Source organism: Ictidomys tridecemlineatus, chromosome 3, assembly GCF_052094955.1.
Source record: "Ictidomys tridecemlineatus isolate mIctTri1 chromosome 3, mIctTri1.hap1, whole genome shotgun sequence".
NCBI classification, from domain to species: Eukaryota; Metazoa; Chordata; class Mammalia; order Rodentia; family Sciuridae; genus Ictidomys; species Ictidomys tridecemlineatus.
The window spans coordinates 142,410,064-142,431,953 of NC_135479.1; the positions used below are offsets into that span (position 1 = coordinate 142,410,064).

Below are 21,890 nucleotides of genomic sequence, written 5' to 3' on the forward strand. Positions count from 1 at the left end.
CAGCTCCATGTCTGGCGTATGTGAAATAGAAAGAAAACCTAGAAAATGACTATTTCATTTCCTGGATCCTAAGGACCCTAGCTGGTCTGCCTTCTTTCCATCTTTTAGAGCCTTTTTATGCTCGTTTCATATAACATCCAAGGTTTTTAGCTGTACTGAGCAGGAGGAATAGAGAAAAGTACATCTACTCTATCTTTCTAGAAGTGAAAATTCCTTTAGTTTATTTTTTATTATAGGAGGTGTTGGGGATGAAACCCATGGCCTCGAGCACACTAAGCATATGCTTTACTACTGAGCTACACCCTCAGCCCCTCTGTTAGTTTTAAAATTAATATTAAACTAATAATAATAAGTGAAAGAAGTAGGGGCAAGTGAGTAGCTGGCAATAGGGGAGAAGAGATGGGAGAGAGATTTGTTTTTTCTGCCTACCATTTTGTGCCATTGAACTTTGTGTCATGTGATATAGTACCTATTCAAAATAGTCCATTTTTTAAAAATTTATAAAAATGTGCCATTCAAGTCAGGGCTGCGGATGTGACTCAGAGAGCACTGGCAGTGTAATTATGGAAGCTCAGGTGATATGTACATAAAGGATCAGTATACAATTTCCTACTTTTGTATATGTTTAGGTTCTCCATAAGACAATTTTCAAAACTAACAGGGAAGATATAGATCAGTGGTAGAGCTTATGCTTTGTACCCGTGAGATCCTGGGTTCAATCCCCAGCACCACCAAAAAAAAAAGAAAGAAAGAAAGAAAAAAGAAATTACAAGGAAGCTTTTAAAACTATTCCCATGCCTGCCCTTCTGACCAGTTAAGTCAGAATCCCCAGGGGTGAGGCACAGAAGCATTCTTCTCCCCACAGTGCTCTAAGTTAGACTAACCTGCAACCAGAGGTCAAAAACTACTTTGGCTCTGGGTGTAGCTCAGTGGTGAATTGCAGACTTAGCACACTTGAGGTTCTGGGTTTGAACCACAGCACCACAAAAAATTAAAAATATAATCCAAGCATAGTGGTGCATGCCTATAACCCAGCTTCTCTGGAAGCTAAGGTGGGAGATTACAAGTTCAACTTAGCAACTGGCCAACTTGGCAAGACCTTGTCTCAAAATAAAACAATAAAAAGGGATGAGGAGGTAGCTCAGTGGTAGAGAACCTGAGCCTGTGTGAAGTCCTGAGTTCAATCCACAGTACCACAAAAATAATTGAAAAAGCAAAAACCTACTTCCTTTATAGGGCAAAAACCACTTTTTTCCCTAGGGGAAAAAATAAGTAACCTGGGTCCTCTATAGTCATACCAGTCCTAGATTTCTGAGTGCTTCTACTACTACTGTTAGTGTGCTGCAGTCTTAACTGATACACTGGCCTACCAGGGCCGAGAGGGCCCCAAGGTTTTAGCCCAAAGCCCGTGGGAGAAGATTGTGCATTTCCCTGGAGGGTCCCCTCTGCTGGACAACCACTGACAGCTATACTAGGCCAGCAGGTGAGACAAATTACATTTCCAGACAGTCAGTGCCCTTTTTGATAATCTGGGGACAGGGCTGGGGGTGGGAGGGGTGTCATTAGATTCTGAGAACAAAAGCTTCCTTATTTCCGCCTAAACCAGAATGAGACGGGTGGAAGAAGTGCATCTAGTGCTTCCTCAAGGGTCTATGGAGGAACCTGCTGCCCCTCTGAGCCTTGATATCCAGGGGCTTGTCTGGCTGCATTTAAGAGGTAACCCCCTCTCCATCTCCTGCTGACCAGGGCATTAGCTTAGACTTCTTTTTTAAAAAAAATCTATCTATCCATTCATTCTGGGGACTGAACCCCAGGGCACTTTATCACCAGGCTACACCCCCAGACTTTCGATTTTCTGTTGTGAGACAGGGTCTCACTAAGTTGCTGAGGCTAATCTCAAACTTGCTATCCTCGTGTCTCAACCTCCCGAATAGGGATAACAGGTGTGCACTACTGTGCCTGGCTATTGTTCCGGCTTTATCCCTATCTTACCAGTCTGTGTTTCTATCTTTTTCATTGTTCCCATCACAAATTAGTAACAATAACCAGTAACCCAGCTGAGAATAGTCACTGAGTGAATTTGACAGTCTAAACCCAACAAGATGGAGTTCAGAAGAAAAAGACAGTGGTACAAGGCCAGCTTAGGAGGAATGTGGTCTTACAGCAGCATCCATGAAAAAATTCAGTCATGAATCACAAGTATGATGTGGCTGCCACAAGAAGCCGTGTGAGCCCAGGCTGGACAGGAAGGAACCCAGGATGAGGCTAGAAAGAGCCCTTTTCCACTCTCTCTGGGGCAAGTACCCCTGGAGTACTATGTGTCACACCTGGACTGACAGAGCTAAGCACTGGTGCATGTAACAAGATCCAGAAAGTAGAGTACGGGTGGAGAATGTATGGGTAAGCCACCTGTTGTAACGTGGATATGAGGCATCCCTCAAAAGCTCCTGTGTCAATGTTCACAGGTGAAATGATTAGATCATTAGGTTAGCTTGTAACCTAATCATTGGATTAATCCAGTTGATGGATTAATAATTTGAAAGGACTGCTTTACTAGATGGTAAGTGTAGGTGAGTGGGGTGTGGCTGAAGATTGGGACATTAGGGATGTGCCCTTGGAGATTATATCTGTCCCCTGGGCTCCTCCAATATGAAGGACTGTACACAGAGCTGTCCAAATATGGGAGGCCTGCTGTGGTAGGTACTGACTTCCCCATTGCTCGACATTCAAATGCATGCAAACTTTGTAAGGTCACTATGAAAATGTTATCAGAGCAGCAGGATTCACGGTAGGGTCTGGAGTATGAGCCCTTTCCAACTGAGATTCAAGCAGATGATCAGGCCAGTTTTTCCAGTTTTTTCCTTGACACTGTCATCACCCAGTGTGCCAGTCTTTCTGCACCTGAGTCTCCCTCCTGGCCTCTGCTAACGCCTTCACTCTGAGGACATTTAATGTATTCTGACTCAGCTCTGTCCCTGGCCACCCACCCCTTGCCCCTTGACCTAACTAGGTTACTTTTCAATCCACCCAGAAGATTCAGAATGACCCTGTGACAGCTTTTCTCTCCCTTCAAATGAACAAGAAGCTTAATTAACTTTCCTATGAGATCAAAACCTTTGTAAAAGTATTTTAATGTCCTTTGGGATTATTTTATCTTCTATACAAAACAATTACTAGAAATCTCTAAAAACAACCTGTGAGACAGATTTTGCCATTTTTTTTTTTATGAATCACTTGGAAAAAAAAAATTGAAGTTGGACACAGTGGCACATTTCTGAATCCCAGTGACTTGGGAGGCTAAGGGAGAAGGATCACAAGTGAGGCCCTAAGTAATTTGGCAAAAATAAAAAATAAGGCTAGGGCTGTAGCTCAGTGGCAGAGCGGCTGCCTTGCACGTGTGTGAGGCACTGGGTTTGATCCTCAGCACCACATAAAAATAAATAAACAAAATAAAGATATTGTAAAAAATAAATAAATAAAAAATAAAAAGGGCTGGGGATGTGGCTCAATGGTTAAGCCCCCCTGGATTCAATTCTGGATATCAAAAAACAAAATAATAATAATAATGCAGAAAATCATCTTTTGAAAAAGTCCTTTAATGGAACAAGGTTCTGTGCTCTCTCAAATGCAACGGTTCCCGGTTCAGAGTGACCTCTAGTAGCTGAAGCCCATCTCCAAGCTGAATCTCTGCTCTGGATCTCAGGCAAATGTTTTTTAAGAAAATGCTGCAAGATGTGCTGGAGATATGGCTCAGTGGGAGAGTGCTTGCCTAGCATGCCTGAGGCCCTAGATTCAATCCTTAGCACCACACACACACAAAAAAAGATTCTGCAGAAAGCCTCTATATATATGTGCTTCTAAAGACACTCAGCTTTCTAGCTACTGGGACTTTGAATTTAACCTGACATCCAGTCTCACTTTCCTCAAATATAACAGAAAGGTATCGCTTATTTTTTCCTTTCTCAGGCTGCAAAAGAGGAAAATGCAGCTGAGCCCACTGAATTCCCTGGAAGAAGGCAATTCCAGAAGTTCTCTAAGACGATTCAGCAGGGAATGGTGGCACATGCCTACAATCCGAGCAATCAGGAACCCAAGACAGGAGGATCACTTGAGCCTAGGAGTTCAAGATCATCCAGGGCAACATGTCTCCAAAACAAAAGCAACAACAACAAAAAAAACCCTTCACTTATTTAATACTTCTTTTAAATCACACCAACAGTTCAGTGAAGTCTCTGGACATTTTAATAAACTGACTTTATGTGTAAAATTTTTAAAAAGACAAAAGAAATGAGCCACATGAATACTGTGTGCCTCCAATGTGATGTGCTGAGAAAGGTACACCTCCTTCTGCAGGCTCCTTGCTAACCATGCATATCTGAATCTAAACACAAGGTAATATGCAAACCCAGACTGAGAGAGATTCTACAGACTGATAGTCTTCTAGAGTGCTTAGGTCCTGAACGAAAAAGACCAAGGAACTGCCACAATAGGAAGAGACCAATGAGACATGACAACTTAATGCAATATGGGATTCTGGGATGTATTCTGAGACCAGAAAAAGATCTATTAGTTGGCCCTTTCTGGTAAAATTTGAAAACATTCTGTAACTAATAGTATTGTATCAATGGCAATTTCCTCATTTTGATCATTGTAATATGGTTTATTTCCTTAAAGAAAGTTATGTGAAGGGAATTTGGGAGCTTTTATAATATTTTTTGCAACTTTTGTATAATTCTAAGGTTATTTCAAAGAAAAAATGGTTTCAGAGAGCATTATGAGAGCTATTCTTTGCCCTGTGAGCCTGGGAATCGTTGTCCTCTGAGAACACCTCTTGATTTCCTTTGCTGGGAGCTGGCACGGAGACATCGCTGAGAGCGGGACTCATCACCACCAGCATCACCCAGATGGGGAAAGCGTGACCCTCAAGGTCACTCCACCCTTCGTTGCTTACCTTGTTCCATGTTCTCCATCATAGACACTTAGAGTCTTTCCTGGGAGCTGTGACAGGGTTCTGGAGAGGCGGGCAGCCAGCATGGTGGCAACAAGTGATACAATGGTCTGCTTCCTTCCTGTGGTTCTGAAACACAAGACACACCTTCAGCATCCTCACAGCATTGGGGGTTTAAGCAGGAAAGGCTGTTTTATTTTATTTCCAGGTTGTTAAACTCAAACAGGGCTGGGTCTATCTGACCCAGGCCCAGTCCTGGTACCAGTCAGGCCCCTCCTCCATCTCCCTCTCAAGCTACAGCCTCAAGTGATGGCATGTCAGGAGCCAGGGGGTCTGGAAACCTGGGATCTGGCTCTGGCTGTGCCACCAACCCACTGGGAAGCCCTGAATGAGTAATCACCCACTTGTAACTTGAAGAGGTTGGACCAGCTAATGACCCTCAAATCAGGTCATCAGCAACCACTGGTAGAGTCAGGGACTAGTGCCTTGGGGATGCTGACTCAGTGAAGCCTGTTCCCTTGTCCAGGTTTCTGACACCTAGTAAAACATCCATCTGTGGTGACCAGGACATCAGGCTTCACTTCCAATGTACCCATGTGCCTCTACTGCAGCTTTTGCAGCCCCACACCACTTACCATTGAGCTCAGCTCTCCACCTCCCTCCCCACCCCAGCTAATATGGGGATCTGGCTCTGAGTCTAAATCATCAGAAATTCATTATATCAAGGAGTCTGAAGCTACAAAATGACAGACTCTTTATATTAAAACATATACACACTGGGAACAGTAGTGCAAACCTGCAATCCCAGCTACGGGCAATCTGAGGCAAGAGGATCACAAATTTGAGGCAAGAGGTTCACAAATTTGAGGCCAGCCTGGGCAACTTAGCAAGACCCTGTCTCAAAATCAAATGAAAAGGGCTGGGGTGTCGTCAGTAGTACAGTGTGTGCTTGGCATGCACCAGGCCCTGGGTTCAATCCCCAGTAATACAGAAAAACAGAAACAAACAAAACACACACATATACAAACTTCCCCATCTCTTCCATTCAATGTTAAATCAAACTATTGCAACAAAGTCATATCATTTAGTGTCACTTTAAGGCTACTTAGCACCTTGACTAGTTGTGCATTATTAACTGTTGATCAGGAGGCACACTAGTTGCCTTCCTGTTCAGTTTACCACTGGTTCCTTCTGACAGAGGAGAGGGAAGGGGAGCTTGGGAGGGAGGTTAACAAGGCAACCAGGGCCTGAAGGAGCTGTTGCTCTTTTCAAGGTCAATAAGTTCTAGCCTCACTTCTGTATGCCTGGCTGTAGTTTGTTATACTATACTTACTTATAATAAGGCACTGCCTAGGAAGCAGCACCTCCCCAGTCCAGCCCAAACCTAACTGATAACCTAGGGCAACAGGTCAGTACATCCGTTCTTTTTCTGTTACTATAATGAAATATCTGAGATTGGGTGATTTATAAATAAAAGAGGTTTATTTTGGCTTATGGATCCAGTCCAAGGACATGTGGCCACATCTGATAATGGCCTTCTTGCTGTCAGTCACAAAATAGGTCAGAACATTACATGGCAATAGATATGTGTGAGTGTGTGTGTGTGTGTGTGTGTGTGTGTGTGTGTTCTGGTCTTTCTCTTCTCTCGCTTCTTATAAAGCCACCACGATTCAATCATGATGAACTTGTTTAATCCTAATCACCTCCCATAGCTCTACCTCTAAACAGCATGGATGGATTAAATGTTCACCCTATTAATATCTCACAATGGGGATTAAATTTCAACACATGAACCCTAGGGTTCACATTCAGACCATACCAAACCATAGTAGTCAGTAATAAGTTAACTAACCACCACAGCAAGCTCCCTGTAGGAGGCAGGTGAAGGTGTTCGATGTGTTTAATCCTTAGGAAAAGAAAACAAGCCGGGGTCTCCTTGATGGATCTCTCCTAAACTGTGCAATGGACTCTTGCTTCTCCTCCTCCCCTACTCACCACACTCCACTCTGAGCACTGCAGCCAGAGATATATTTTTAACACCAGAGTGACTGTGTTCCTCCCTTGCTGAGAGTCTCCTTCCCATACCTGTTGGTGCTGACCTCTAGCTCCTTTCCTAACCTTGCCCAGCCTCCCTCTGCTTTGCTCACCATACTGCAGCCAACGCTCACCTGTGCCAGCTCTTTCCTGCATAGACTCTTTCTAAATGGCTTCAGTGTGGCTATCTTTGACTTCCTGCTTGAATATGGTTTGTCCCCTTCAAAACTCATGTTGAAACTTGTTTTTGCTTTGTTTTCCCCCTTTGATACTTGATTGCCATTGTGGTGGTGCTGGGAGATGGGTCCTTTAAGAGGTGATCAGGTTGTTCAGAGGGATTAATGCCTCTCTGAGTGAGTTCTCTCTTGGAACAGCATTAGTCTCTGTTGCTGTAAGTTACTGTAAGAGTTGGTTGTTCTAAACCCCTCATATTTTTACTCTTCAACACATGCCTGATTGACCTCCGCTTTTTCTGTCAAGCTACAAAGGAGCACAAAGCCCTTCTCAGAAACTGAGCAAACACCTTGGACTTCCCAGCCTCCACAACTCTAAGCCAAAGTGGACCCTTTTCTTCATAAATTACTCAGTCTTGGGTATTTTGTGATACAACAGAAAACAGACTAAGACCCCTGCCAAATTATCCACCTGTGAAACACACACACGGCTTTCTGCAAGATCACTCTTTGTAGCATCTGTTTTAATCCAAAAATTATCTTGCTTATTTAACTTTAGCTTCCCCTACTAGGTCATAAGCTCAGTGAGACAGGAGCCTTGCCCATCTTGCTCACCACTGAATCCTTAGTGCCCCAAACAAGCAGGGAACAAAGGAGACACTTGGGAGCCTCTGGGGAGAGTCTTCCAGGGCACTCTGGGGTTAGAAATTCAGCCTTTGACCCAAACTGACGTTCTCATGGTAAGTACCTTGCAGGCGGGAGCAGAATAGGCATGATACTGGTCCTTTGTGGGAAGCCCAGGCCTGGGTTGACTCTGACTTTTTTGTTTGTTTGTTTTTGATGCTGGGGATTAAACCCAGGGCTTTGCACCTACTAGGCAACTGCTCTACTACTGAGCTACATCCCCACCCTGACCCACTTTTTATTTTGAGACAGAGTCTTGCTAAGTTGCCTAGCCTGGCCTTGAACTTGTGATCCTCCTGCCTTGGCCTCCTGAGTATAAGCATTCACCACTACACCTGGCTTGCTCCAATTCTTTACCTAGGTGCCACATACTGACCAGCTGGTTAAGCATATACATCCCTATCTCCTCCCACCAGAACCAAAAGTTGGGGTTACCCCCTCAGGGTGATGTCAAATGCAGTTTGTCTATAAATTAGAGTCCTTTCCATCCCTTTGGCTCAATGCCTGTGGCAAAAAATACCTCAATATAATATCCAAATAGAGGACTGCTTTCAATTTTGTTTTCCTGAAGTGCATAAAAACTCAGTCTCTTGAGTAACACACTATTTGCAAAGTAGTCTCTTATATGAGGAATGGTAGAAGTTTAGATTTTTTTTCTTTTCTTTTTCTTCCTTGTGTGTGTGTGTGTGTGTGTGTGTGTGTGTGTGTGTGTGTGTGTGTGTGTAGGGGGGGTATGGGGTATGCACACGCTGAACCCAGGGCTTTGCACATGCTGAGCACATGCTCTACCACAGAGCTTCCGCACCCCAACCTCTTCTTTTTTAAGTTTCTGAAACACCTTGCTATAGCCATGCTGCTATAGCCACTGTTATACCCAAGGACTCAGCCATTGTTGTTTGTTTGTCATCTTGATGTTTTGTGCTGGGCTTTAGTCTTTGTAAAAGAATAATAAGTTCTCAAACTTGAAAAGCTACCTACTTGTCTTTTGGTTTGGAAACACAACAGAAATGTGGAGGTGGGTACAAGGAGAAAGGCACAGTCCTCATAGGAGTGGAGGACAATCTCCTTAGCCTTGAAACTCAAGTAAGTAGCTGCTCCATACAGACTGGATGAAAGATTTAGCTCCAAGGACCACATTCATAAAATACTGTCACAGAATAAATGTAATCTCAGAAAATCTGTAATCTCAGAAAAATGTTTCCAGTGCTAGGAACTGTCTCCTTTCAAGGGCATCCCCTCTTCAAGGTCAATGCCTAACCCAAGGAAAACCCAGGATGAGCCCTTCATTCTGTCCCCTTGCACTGGAAAAGAATGCAGTTAGCCGCCGTGGAGGGGGTACATGTGATCTAGCTGCAAGGGGAGGCAGCTATAAGCAGCTATAAGTATGTGTGCGCTCTTGTCTTGGCACTGGGCTCACTATGTCACATTCTGGCAGAGGACACAGCTGGCTGCTTTCCTGTGGGTCAGTGGAGGATCTCCCTTACGGAGACAGAAGAGACAGGACATCTGCAGGAAACCAGGACACAGGAGGCAAGCCTTTGGCAGAGAGGAGAACAGGAAGCCTAGATGGGCCCTTGGCACCACCAAGTGGGAGGCGAAGGCCCTGTCCCACAGAGGAGGGCAAGCTGGGTGTAGGCAGGGAAACATCCCACACAGGGATGAGCTTAAGACGATGAACTTCAATGTCAGATTGGAAGTCTGACAATGACAGCTGCCTCCAGCATGTTCTACTTGGCTCTTGTTTGGCCATTCTAGTGTTTTATTTATTTTTTCACTTTTATTAGTTGCTTGAGCCTATTATTTTAATTAATTAATTAATTAAGTTTTGGTGCTGGGATAGAACTCAGGACCTTGTATGTTTAGCTAAGCATGTGCTCTGCCACTGAGCTGCACCCCCAGCCCAGCCTAGTGTTGTAAGAGGCAACATAATAAGGCAGCTCCATTATGCTTGAACTCAGTTCGGTTTGCACCTACATCTTAAACTGCCACATCACCTTTGTTAACTGCCTGGAAACTAGGCATTTGATTGAGTTCAGAGATCCCAACCAGATAGATATATATCAGCCTCTGGGCATTTCCCTTCTGGTTATTTAGTACGGTGTTGCTTTTAAAAGCTCCGGCTCAGTTCAGTATGCTAACTACACAGCTAATGAGAGTTTCTTTGAGGTAAAGCAAAAGGGAACCTGATAAGTTTTAAAGCCATCATTCAAAAGACACATACCACCAGGTGCAGTGGCGCATGCCTATAATCCCAGCCACTTAGGAGGCTGAGGCAGGAGGATCAAAAATTAAAGGCCAGCCTCAGCAATTTAGTGAAACTCTGTGTCAAAATAAAAAATAAAAAGGACTGGACACATAGCTCAGTGGTAGAGCAACCCTGGGTCTGAGCTCCAGTACAAACAAAAAAAATGCATAACATTCCTTTGAGAGATAATCATTCTGGAAGAAAAATCTAAAAGAATTATATAGAAACATCAAATGTTACTGTAAGGTCCTTACTTAGCATCTGGATGGCCATCTTAAGTGACAGCCACCATTTTAAGAAAAATTTCACTTTCCAGCCCAAGGGCGTTTCTGAGAAAGGCTCACCACTCCCTCATACCAACCCAACCCCGCTCTCCATCTTTCATTTCTAGCTCCCGTCTCCGGTTCCTCAATTTCCTTTCAAATACAGTATTCAGTTTTCTCACCACCATTTTATCATAAAGGTAGAGATGACAATCATGTAGCTTATTTCATGGTGACTTCAGTAAAAACTAAATGTTTAAGTGTATAGCCCAGTTCTGCAAAGGCATACCTTGATTAGTCTGAAAGACACTCAGGTTGCAGAATAGATTTGGGTAACAGCCACTTCTCAGGTGACATATCACACTGTCTATACTAGTCACTGCAGTTGGCATCTGTTCTGCTTAGTTAATCCCCTTCCCTTCAGTTCTGCCCTTCATCCATAGCATCAGCCTCTGCAGCTATAGTTGGGCAGTGAGACTCGCCCCTTGACCATGGAGGACCTTGGCCATCAAGAGATACTAAACTCAAGGTGAACCCATCACTCTGTCCCCTGTCACTGTGAAAGACGCAAATCAGTCTCTGTGGGCTGGAAGAGGCAGCTACACTACCTCACTAGCCAGGGAGAGGCCAGGAGGGAGACAGAAAGAGAGAGAGAGAGAGAACACATGTGTGTAGAAAGAAGCAGAGAAGGAGGTGAAGAGAACAAGAAAAAGAACCCTCTAGCAATTAGATGCAAATTAAAACTACACTTTCATCTCACTCCAGTCAGAATGACAGTTATCAAGAATACAAGTAACAATCAATGTTGACAAGGATGTGGAGGAAAAGGCCCACTCATACATTGCTGATGGGACTGCAAATTGGTGCAACCACTCTGGAAAGCACTATGGAGATTCCTCAGAAAACCTGGAATGAAACCAGCATTTGACCACTCTTTGGCATATACCCAAAGAACTTAAAATCAGGATACTATCGTGACACGGCCACATCAATGTTTCTAGCAGCTCAATTCAATTTACAATAACAAGCTATGGAACCAACTTAGATACCCTTCAACAGATGAATGGATCAAGAAAATGTGGTACATATACACAACGGAGTATTACTCAACCATAAAGAAGAATGAAATTATGGCATTTACTGGTAAATGGATGAAACCGGGGACTATCATTCTAAGTGAAATAAGCCAATCCTAAAAATCCAAAGGCTGAATGTGGGAGGCCAACCTTACACGTGACTGAGTCACACTCCCCGGCTGGCTACTGAGGCGCTCAGTCACAGAAATGTGGTCCGTGTTCAGGATAGAATCTTCCATGGAAGTGCCTTGAGTGTGTCCCCTTCTCTTGGGTGTGGCCTACCCAGGTTTCAGTCAACCTGCTGACAGTGGACATCATGAAGATACTCAGCCCCCTGAAACCTGACCCCTTGCTTCATTTGAATAGCTTCTCCTCAATAAAAGGGGTCAGCCTGTGTGTGTGTGTGTGTGTGTGTGTGTGTGTGTGTGTGTGTGTGTGCTCTCTCTCTCTCTGCAGACCCTTAAGGTCAGAGGAGCCGTCACAGCCACCCCAAAGAAAAAGGTATTTGTGTCTCTTGTGTGGTTATTTCGTGCAGCCCAGTTAGCCCAGTTTAACTAGAGTGACCCCTGAGCCTTTTAGTCGTGAGAACAGAAACCCTGCAGCTGAATATTCTCTCTGATATGTGGGTGTGAACATACAATAAGGTGCGTTGGGGATTGGGAGAGAATAGAAATTCATTGGATTAGCAGAGAGGAATGAAAGGAAGGGGTAGGGGATGGAGGATGGGGATAGGAAAGACAGAAGAATGAGTCGAACAAAACTTCCCTATGTTCATATATGAATACACAACCAGTGTAACTCCACAAGAATGGAAAGTTACACTTTATGTATGTATATATCAAAATACATTTCTCCTTTCATGTACAAATAAAAAAGAACAAATTTTTAAAAAAAAATTTAAAAACTATAACAATAGCTGCTGTTCTGTCTTCCAATTCTAAAATGCATTCTCTGTCTTTATTCCCTATGTTTTTAAAGCAAGCTTGAAGCTTCTGTTACTTGCAACCAAAACAATATTGGCTAAACTCATTGAAGGTAGTTTCTTTCTGCCAAGTATTATAATTAAATCTTAATCTTGCCCCATATTCTGAGAGTACCATACTACAGAGCTAATAATGACAAAAGGATATGTACCTCTCCCACTTCACTTCTTTCACCAAAAGACGGAATTACCAGAGCTGTCAAATTTGCCATGTTTACAACTGAAAGATCAAACACATACTCCACACTTAGACGGATAGCTAGCCTACCAAAGTCAAATGAGACCAGGCCTCCATTCCCATTCTGGGTAAAGAGTGGTAAGAGCTCATATATACCTTTTAATACAGTTTACCTGCTGCCAATCCCAAATATTTTCTCCAATCCATCCTCTCCCAAAACTCCAGACTTAAGTATACAACTGTCCCCTTGAAGGTTTAATAGGTATCTCAAATTTAACCTGTCCAAACAGAATTTGTGCTACCACCTTGCAGACCTGTTCCTCTAAATTCTCCTTGTTCTTGACTTCTCTCTTCTTGTACACTCTGCAGCTTGGCTACCAGCATATCCTAGACCCCACCTTTTCAATACATCTAGGATCCTCTGCTACCACTTAGTAGCAGCAGGGTAAACTTTCAACAATTCTTGCCCAGACTATAACAATAGCATTTCAACTAGCATTTCAATGTACTTCACCAAAGTCTCCACCCAGGTCACTCAACATATCCTGCATAATCCTTTAAATATACATCATACTACGTTACTCCTGCACCAAACTTTTGTCAAAGTGACAAAATACAGATTGCCTACAAAGCCCTGAGTGATCTAAGTCCATCAGATGATGAGCCTCTGACCTCATATCTCATTCAGTTACAGCGACCTTCTTACTATCCTTGGAACTTTCCAAGCAATCTCTAACTTCAGGGTCATTGCCCTTACTTGTTCCCTCTACCTGGGACATTCTTTGGGGACATTCATAGGGTCCATTCTCTCACTTTAGTCCCTTATTCCTTACTCACTTAGTCCTTTACTAAGTAAGACATCCCCTGCCCATTCCAACAATCCCCTCTTTACTTCATCTTTACATTTTCTTTTTCAATTTTTTTTGTAGTTGTACATGGACACTATGCCTCTATTTTATTTATTTTTATGTGGTGCTGAGTATCAAACCCAGTGCCTCACACATGCAAGGCAAGCACTCTGCCACTGAGTTACAGCCCCAGTCCTCATCCTGACATTTTCTATTCCCCTTCCTCTCTTTCATTTTCCCTATTTTTGGCACTTAACATATTATAACATTCTACATATAATATCTACTTTATTTGCTGTATCTTTCTGTCCCATTAAAACATAAGCTCTTTGAGAATGAGAATTTTGACTATTTTGTTCACTGTTTTATCCCCAACACCTAGGCACAGTAGGCACATACTATTTAAATGAACTAAGAAAGTCTTAAGCAGGAGTGCCATGATCAGACTTACATTTTAATAAATAACTCTTATTGGGTTAAAAGTAAATTGAGGATGGACAAAAGCAGTAACAGGGACTCCAGTATACTACTAGTAGATTACTGCTCCGGCAGTAATCTAGGGCCATGACATAACAGCCACACAGCTTGAACTCTATACAACACCAATGAAAGGTTAACAAGTGCTCATTGGAGATGGATAAAAAAGATTGTGGGCTCAGATGGGAACCATGGAGGTGATTTGAATGGGCCAGTGTGGCATTAATTTGAAGAGCATACTCCCAATTACTGAGATTGGATGTGGGATATGAAAGAAAACTCTACCAACACTTTTGGCCTACATGTAAAAAACGACAAAAAAAAAAAAAAAATATATATATATATATATATATATATATATATATATATATATATATATATATATATATATAAAGGAGCTTTCTTTTCCTAAGTGCTTACTGTACTTCAAAAAAGAGCACACAAGCTGAGCCTCTTCCTTCTCACCTGGCCCCTCTAAATCATATCTCCAGTTTCAGTGTCTTGCTCATCCTTATACCAAATCTGACTTTTCCTTCATCTGACCAAGACCTAATCCATACAAATAGCACCTCCTCCAAGCTGCCTTTCTAATCCACTAAATCAATCCCTCCCTTGTCTCTGCACCCCTTTAACAGCACTCACCCGTGTCAGGGTATATTAGAGGTATTGCTGTTCGTAACCACTCACAAGCCCCCATTCAACCACGAGTCTACCCCTGAACTGAGACTGGAGCCACGTGTTGACTTACTGACTTATGGCTCCTCAAAATGGATGCTCTGTAAATGTGTATTGGGAGACTATGAAAGCTACACAAATTTCAAAATTCAGCTTCCTAGCCTGCCAGGGGTATACGTGGCCCTTGTAGGATGGGCCTTATAGAAAGAAGGGCATCTGCCTTATCATAGAGGTTCCGGACCGGAGAGACCCTGCAGGCCCCTCAAAGGAGAACCGGCAGTTAGACAGTGACTCTGCACCAGCTGACTGTGGGCAGGCTTTGGCTGACTGTCTGGAAAAACACGCGCAGGGTTCAAAGCCGCCTCCCCGCGCAGGATGCAGCCCGAGGCGGCTGCGCGCTGGAAGGCAAAGACTACTGGGTCCTTTCCCGGGAACCCATTCGGAAACCCTGACCCATGCGGTCTCCCGAGCGCTGCAGCACTCACTGAAAACCCGGCACCCAAGCTGCGCAGGCGCCTCCTCGCTCGGCGCCAGGGGGAGCTCAGCCAATCCCAGCGCCGCGGTCCCTTCCTGCCGGCCAGAGGGCGGGGAGCCGAGGGGGCTCGGCCAGAGCCACGCTCCCATTGGTTGGGGAGGCACCACCCAGACAAAGCCCCACTGTCCGCTCACCCGAGCGCCGCGGTGGCTGCCGGCCCAGCCCGGGCAGATCACCCCGGGATCCCCAACCTGCCTCCGCAGCGCCTCCACCTTCCCGGTCCCACTTCTTTCTCAGTCCTGCAGCCCATCCGGCTTCCAGTAACCGCTGGCCAGGCTTGAGCTCAAGCAGCTGGACCCGCGGTCTGACCGCTGTCCAGCATCCTTCCAGAGAGTGCGGCGAGCGGGAGGAGGCACTCTCCAAAACCCCGAGAACAGAATCTAGTGGAGGACCCTGGCACCGGGCAATCCGGGAGATGGGTCAGGAAGGGAGCAGTGTCTAGAATTCGAGGATGCAAGGCAGGACTACTGGCTTCGATCCTGGCAGGGCCTTTGACTATGGTGTGACCTTGGGCCACTGCCTTCCCTTTTAAAGACTCAAGTTCCCTTCTGTAAAATACGCCGGCTGGGAACCTTGAGGCCGGAGGGTTTCACCTGGGGGTCGCAGGGCCGCGTGTTCAGCCCTGGGCACAATATTCCAAATAATAAAGGCCCGACCTTGCTCCCTGAGGTGCGGACAGAGAAACCAGGAAGGTGACGGGTGAGATGCGTCTGCAGAGACTGGCCCATCTTCCCACTCTCGTTACGCCGCGGCCGCAGGGCAGGCCTGTAGGACGAGATGTCCCTTCCCCACCCTCATCCCGCGGACCGGCTCAGTGGCCGACCAAGGCCAAACCAAATTGAGCAGAGGGCGCTGGCACATCGCTACAGAGATGCAGACCTTCCTCTTACCCCAAACCAAATGGACTGGGGGCTCGGCTGCGGAGGGCTCGGCTGGTGGGCTAGCCTTAACCTCACGTTCCTGGCCTGGAGAACCGAGTGGGGGCGCTGCCGCCGTTTCCTTCTCAAATCCGGTCTTCGCGGCCCCTCCTGTGGCTTCCAGCTCTGGCACCGGGGTACGTCTACCCACTGGGTGCGTGCGTTAGGGCTGCGCCGGGCGGGGCCCGACGGCGGGCAACGCAGGGGCGGGGAGCGCTCCCGCGCCGCCTCCTTCATCCTCGGTCGCTGGGCCTGGCCCTGCTCCAGTTTGGGGTGATCGGAATTGCTAGGCACCCAGCCCGAGGTTGACCCACTACCTCTCCCTCCATCTCGACCCTAAGCCGGGTGTAAATCACCAGCACCACCTTCCCGCGCTGGAGAGGGAGATGGGGAACGGTGGAGGGTGCTGGAAGGTTTCAGCCCCACGGCTGCCGGCGGGAAGAAGGTGCAACTCCAGAAAACGAGGAAACCTTGATGAGGAGGAAATGCCTTCCTTATCCTTCGTATGTCGTCTTTAGGGCTTATCAGGGTTGATAGTTGGTTGGCTTTTAAATTTCTCTTGATCGGTGCAATTTATTTAAAGATTTGTTTCTAAATAAGAATATAGCGAAGCTTCCCAGCTCTTCAACAATAGGACATGGGAGTGCAATCGGTCACAGATCAACTTCGCCTTCCAACCCAGTGCCTCAAGACATCTGTTTCCAGGAAAAAGGCTGAGGAGCGAAGTAAGGGCAGATTGATAGCAAAGCTATGTTTAGGTAAATTACAGGCGGAATGGAGAGGGACAGGGCAGATGAAAACTAGAGGGAGGAACTACCGGGCGGGGCGCCTGGCGGTGGTGTGGGAGGCGGTCGGGGGGGCCTTCACATTCTGTCAGCTCTGTCTCAGGAGCTTCTTGAAGGCGGAGGTTGCCTTCCTCCTCTAAGCCCAGTTCCTGGCACATAGAGCCTCCAACACTAGGAGAGTCTTGAAAGGAGGAAGCAGTTGATTCTCTGGACAGACAGACTAAGAGTACTTGCTTTAGTGTGATGTGTTTCAGAATAGTCACTCTTTACCCGGTGCCACAATGATAAGAGCAAATATCTGTACTGACTCACCAGGTTACACTTTGAGGATTGTGCATGAAGAAGAGCAGTTAAAGGAAGCATTAATCCTTTTCACCTAGGAAAACCATTAAATCCTAACTCTGGATTGAGAATTAAGTGAAAATATAGTTCTGTTAATAGGAGACAAAGGACATTTGACCTGCCTGAGGTTATATTAGACAACTTAAGTGGTTTGCTTCAGTTGTACCTCATATTTCCCTGTTTCAGGGCTTCTCTATCACTGCAACCAGGGACCCTTGCAGCAGCCCATTGCCCATTTGACACCTGAGTAAACCTGGAAGTGCAAGGAAGCTAACACTTCCTGGATGATCTTTGACTAATGGCGGCTGGGTGGTGGAGAAATACTCCACTCTATTCCATTCTTCTGCCCAACATTGTGTGTGTGTGTGTGTGTGTGTGTGTGTGTGCACGCGCGCGCACGTGCTAGAATTAAACCCAGAGCTACATCCACAGTCCTTTTGTTGTTGTTTATTTTGAGGCAGGGTCTCACTAAGTTGCAGAGGATCTTGCTGAATTGCTAAGGCTGGCCTTGAACTTGCAATCCTCCTGCTTCAGCCTCCCAAGTCATTGGGATTACACGCATACACCACCATGCCTGACCCTGCCTAGCAATTCTGAGGTAAATTCTATAAACTTCTTAAAATGATAGTGCCCAGGGGGCCCTTAGTATTAACCAACTAGATCACTCAAATAATGTACCATTGGATTGTTGTTCTGGATACCTCCTTCCTTATTTGACACTTCCCAGTCTTCTATTTCTATGCCTTGTGATTCATTATGTAGCTTTGAAATGATTCCCAACACTTACATAATTACCTACATGAATGACTTAGGTTTTCCATGGAGTGTAATCCCCGTCCTTGTGATAATGTTCCGTCACACCTTATCAGACCACATATATGAGTTATTGACCTCAACCATGAGATTCCAAACCAGATAAAACCTGCAAGATTTTGGCACAATTTGAGAGAGATGCCTGGGGCAGAGCTACCCTCTATCCAACCTTCAAGCTATTCTTAGAAACTTTACCCACCAATACCTGGGCCACCCTCTTGGGGAGGGCTCTGGCATGTCTTCACAGTCTCTCCTGAGAACCTCTTTTAAGAAAGGACCTCAAACTGATTAGATGCATGTCCACAGAGGCCTGTCACCATCTGATTGAGCAACTGGACTTTTATAATTGGATTCTAAATGAAATCAGAAATCACTATGTGGTTAATGTACTTTGTCTATCAAGTGTATTCCCTTTGAGATTTGCTCTTGTTATTCTCCTTTTTAAGCATTGTAGGGGAAAAAAAATCTCCTGGGAAACAAACCATGTGATTTGTAGAACCATACTTTCATCATCTCCTTATTTTAACCATACCCAACATGTGCCAAGGTTCTGTCTCCTTTGAACTGTACACAGCTCCTCTGCCCAGATAGGAGCCCTCAGGACAAGCTCTTCAGCATTCTGCACATTTCATCTCCACACTCAGAGGGCGCTGTTGCAAATTACCAAGGGGGAGGGAGGAACGAAACAGTCTCTGTTGCCAGAGAGTGAGATGAGCCCGTGTGAAAGCTAATTGACCCATGAGAAGTCCAGCAAGTTTCCTAAAGAGAGGCACATAGAGGTGCACTCTGAATTCTGACAGGGGCTCAGGACAGGCTTCACAGAAGGGGAGCATCCTGAAAATCTCAATAAGAGAGCATCTCCAGAGAGCCCTGGCCCAGAGGGGTCGAAGGTGTTTACTCCCACCTCTGGGTCAGTTTGTCATTGCCACCTACCTCATATCCTTCTCAAATACCAGCTCAAGTCAGTCAATCATTAGCTCTCCTTCCATCTGGTCTTGCCCCATCCCCCTATAGGTCCCCTTCTTTTCTGCCTTTAGGTTGAGTATGGAATGCTGTCAGTGCAGGTTAAATCCTGAACTCAACCATTCACCTCCAAACCCTCAAAGAGCCCAAGAGGTGTTCTGTGGAAGATAGAGAACCATAATACCACAGGGTTTCTGTTTGTTTTGATGCAAATGAATTTTCTTAAAAAAAAAAAAAACACCTTTTCTTTTTTTTTTTTTTGCTAGAAAAAAACCCTTAATCTACTGATATTTACAAATATCAAGTAGCTTTTTCTCTAATTGATAGTGGAGGAAAGAAGCCAGTGTATTATTCTGTGCTGTTTCTAAAGCAAAAGCTTGCGTGTTGGAAAAAGACCTTGACAGTTGATCTCAACGTGACTGTAATACTGAATTCTGCAGATGAATGAGAACTGAAGGGGCTGCCTTTTCCCTGCAGAGAATTGGCAAGAAAAACAAGTGCAGAGCATGAAGGGAAAAGGGACAGGATCAGGCACACACATCCCGACTTCCCACCCATTTCTGTCTCTTGAATAATGTGTTTCATGAAGGTGAATTTTTGTTTATGTCACATTGGTTTTTATTATCCCCAGTACCCCCACCCCCACCCCAACCTTTTTTTTTTTTTTTTAGGCACCATCTCACTAAATTGCAGAGGCTGGCCTCTAAATTGCCATCCTCCTATTCCAACCTTCCAGAGTCATGAGATTACAGGTGTGTGCCACTACACCCAGTTGCCACAATGGCTTGTGTATTTGTGTGGGTGTGCAGGGTGAGTAGTCTAGAAATGTAAGCAAAGTTCTTTTAAGGTCATTGATATCTTTGAAAGAGGAAAAAGTATGAGGAGTTGAGGAGATGAGAAAAACAACTGATCCTACCTCTTCCCTAAGTTACAACAACCTATAAATTTTCTTCCTTCCTTCAGTGTGCATTGATTAGGCCTTTATTACATTCCAGGCATTGTGCTATGTTCTTGGAATCCAGTGATAGACCAGTGAGGAGGCCCTGTTTTCAGTAATACAACTTGGCAAACAATGGCTGATCACTGCTGTACCAGCCACGTATCAAGTGCCTTCTATGTATTATTGCATCTAACCCTGAAAGCAACCTAAGATTTCAGTTTTACAGTTAAGGAAGCCAAGGCCTAAAGATCCCAAACAACTTGTCCACAGCAACACGACTAGCGGGCAACAAACACAGATCCTGCCCAAGTCTGCCCTACTCCAAAGAGTTCACTTGAAGTACATCACCAGTTGTTCCAAAGTTCTTTTTTTGAAGAAATGTATATTTATTCAAAGAAATATATTTTCACAGCTTAGTCTTTTTTTTTTTATGATGCTGGATTGAACCCAGGGTCTCATGCATGCTAAACACAGGCTTTACCACTGATCTATATTCCCAGCCCTAAAAACCCTGCTTTTAAGGCTATTTGGAATTCAGAATTATTTATAAATAATTGGGCATTGTTTCTTTGACAATCCAACAGAAGCTGGAATTGCTTTGTCACATGGAACTTTCTTTCAATGATTACAATTATCATAAGAAATTATCATTGCTAATTTCTTATACCCTCTCTACTAGTTATGGAAGTAGTTATAGGTTCTAATTAACCATATAAACTGAATGACAAAGATATGAGTTGACATTTACCATGCTTAAATTTTGATCTGATTTTCTAATTTTCAAGTTTTGTTTTTTTTCAAAGAATATTTAATATATTACAGTAGACTAGTTTTTAAAACAAGGAATGAATTCATATGCTTATTTTATTTCATTTTTTCCCAATTTTCCTCCCAATGAATGCATGCTATTTTTGTTTCTGCTTATTGCTACTAGGACAGAACCTTAGTTTTTTTCAAACAGGAAATCAAATTGCAAAGCTGTTGCCTTTCTGTTTAGGGGTTGCCAGGGCCTCTTTCCAAAAGCCTACTCTCTCCTCCCCAGGAAGCTCCCCTCTCTTAGGTCCTACCCAAGGCTCAAAGCTTTTCCTTTTGCTGACAACTGTCAGGGTCAGCCTTCTCTCACCTGAGTCAGCTGGAACAGCAAGGTTCCTTTGGCAGTATCAGCATGCAGGGTCCTCTTCAGGCAGTCGACTAGTCGGATACCCTGGGGTCCTCTTAGTCCTCAGTTAATGGTGTACAAGAGACACCCCTGGAAATCTCTTCCAGGCTTTGTGTGTATTCTTGCAATGCTTGCCTTTAACTGGGAAGAGAAATTCTCTCCCACATGTGATAAGCAAAGCTACCTGATGATAAAATACAATATTAAGAGTTCTGGCTGTTTGTGTGTGTTTCTCATTGAACAGTCAAAGTTCAGCTATGTTACTGTTTGTTTTAAACTTAAACTGTAACTTTGATCCTCTGACAAACAGTGTCAAAGATAGATGTTCATGCTTAAGGGTAGATTTAAAAAAAAAAAAAAAAAAAAGGGCAGCTCTCCTGACCCTGTCTTGGGCTGAACCCACCAGGTACATGGGGCAGAACTTAAGATGGGAACTGGCCTGAACATAATGAGAAAAATCTAGAGTTCCCTGAGGATGACCTGGAATCAGGACCTGAGGGAAAAAAAATCAAAATAGCCAAGAGGCTTGGTACAGGGTCAAAACTACATCCTTGAATATTATAGTGGAAGAAAGGAAGAGTGTGGCTAAAACAAAGGAGAGTTCTTAGGGCATCTTTTAGCATCTATCATGCCCTGTAATTAAAGTCAGTGGAAAAATTACAAGAACCCAATTTAGTCAGGATTAGAATAATCCAGACCAGTCTCTTCAGGAATGGTTTGGGTCACCTCATCAGGTAAAGAACCACAACAGCTGAAATGCTTGCTGAGGACAAAGGGAGTGCAGAATGGGTAGTAGCAGGTAGTAAATACCAGCTACAACCATGTGACCAGTCACAGCAGCAAGGTCTGTGGT

The 21,890-nt window shown here is 44.5% G+C and overlaps 1 protein-coding gene across 3 annotated transcripts in view; it reads right to left on the reverse strand.

The window, feature by feature from the left end:
* Nucleotides 1-21,237, reverse strand: part of Bdh1 (3-hydroxybutyrate dehydrogenase 1) — a 47,330-nt gene extending 26,093 nt beyond the window's left edge. The window contains exons 1-2 of one of the 3 annotated variants that reach the window (XM_040270441.2): nt 21,002-21,237; nt 4,952-5,077 (exon numbers count right to left, since the gene is read on the reverse strand). In XM_040270441.2, the coding sequence (XP_040126375.2) occupies nt 4,952-5,034 (83 nt within the window). In that variant the 5' untranslated portion in view covers nt 5,035-5,077; nt 21,002-21,237. Of the gene's footprint in view, nt 1-4,951; nt 5,078-15,997; nt 16,212-21,001 lie in introns of those variants that run through there. The other 2 variants (XM_005340961.5, XM_013365538.4) reach the window with 2 other exon arrangements.
* Between the last annotated feature and the right edge of the window lie 653 nt (nt 21,238-21,890).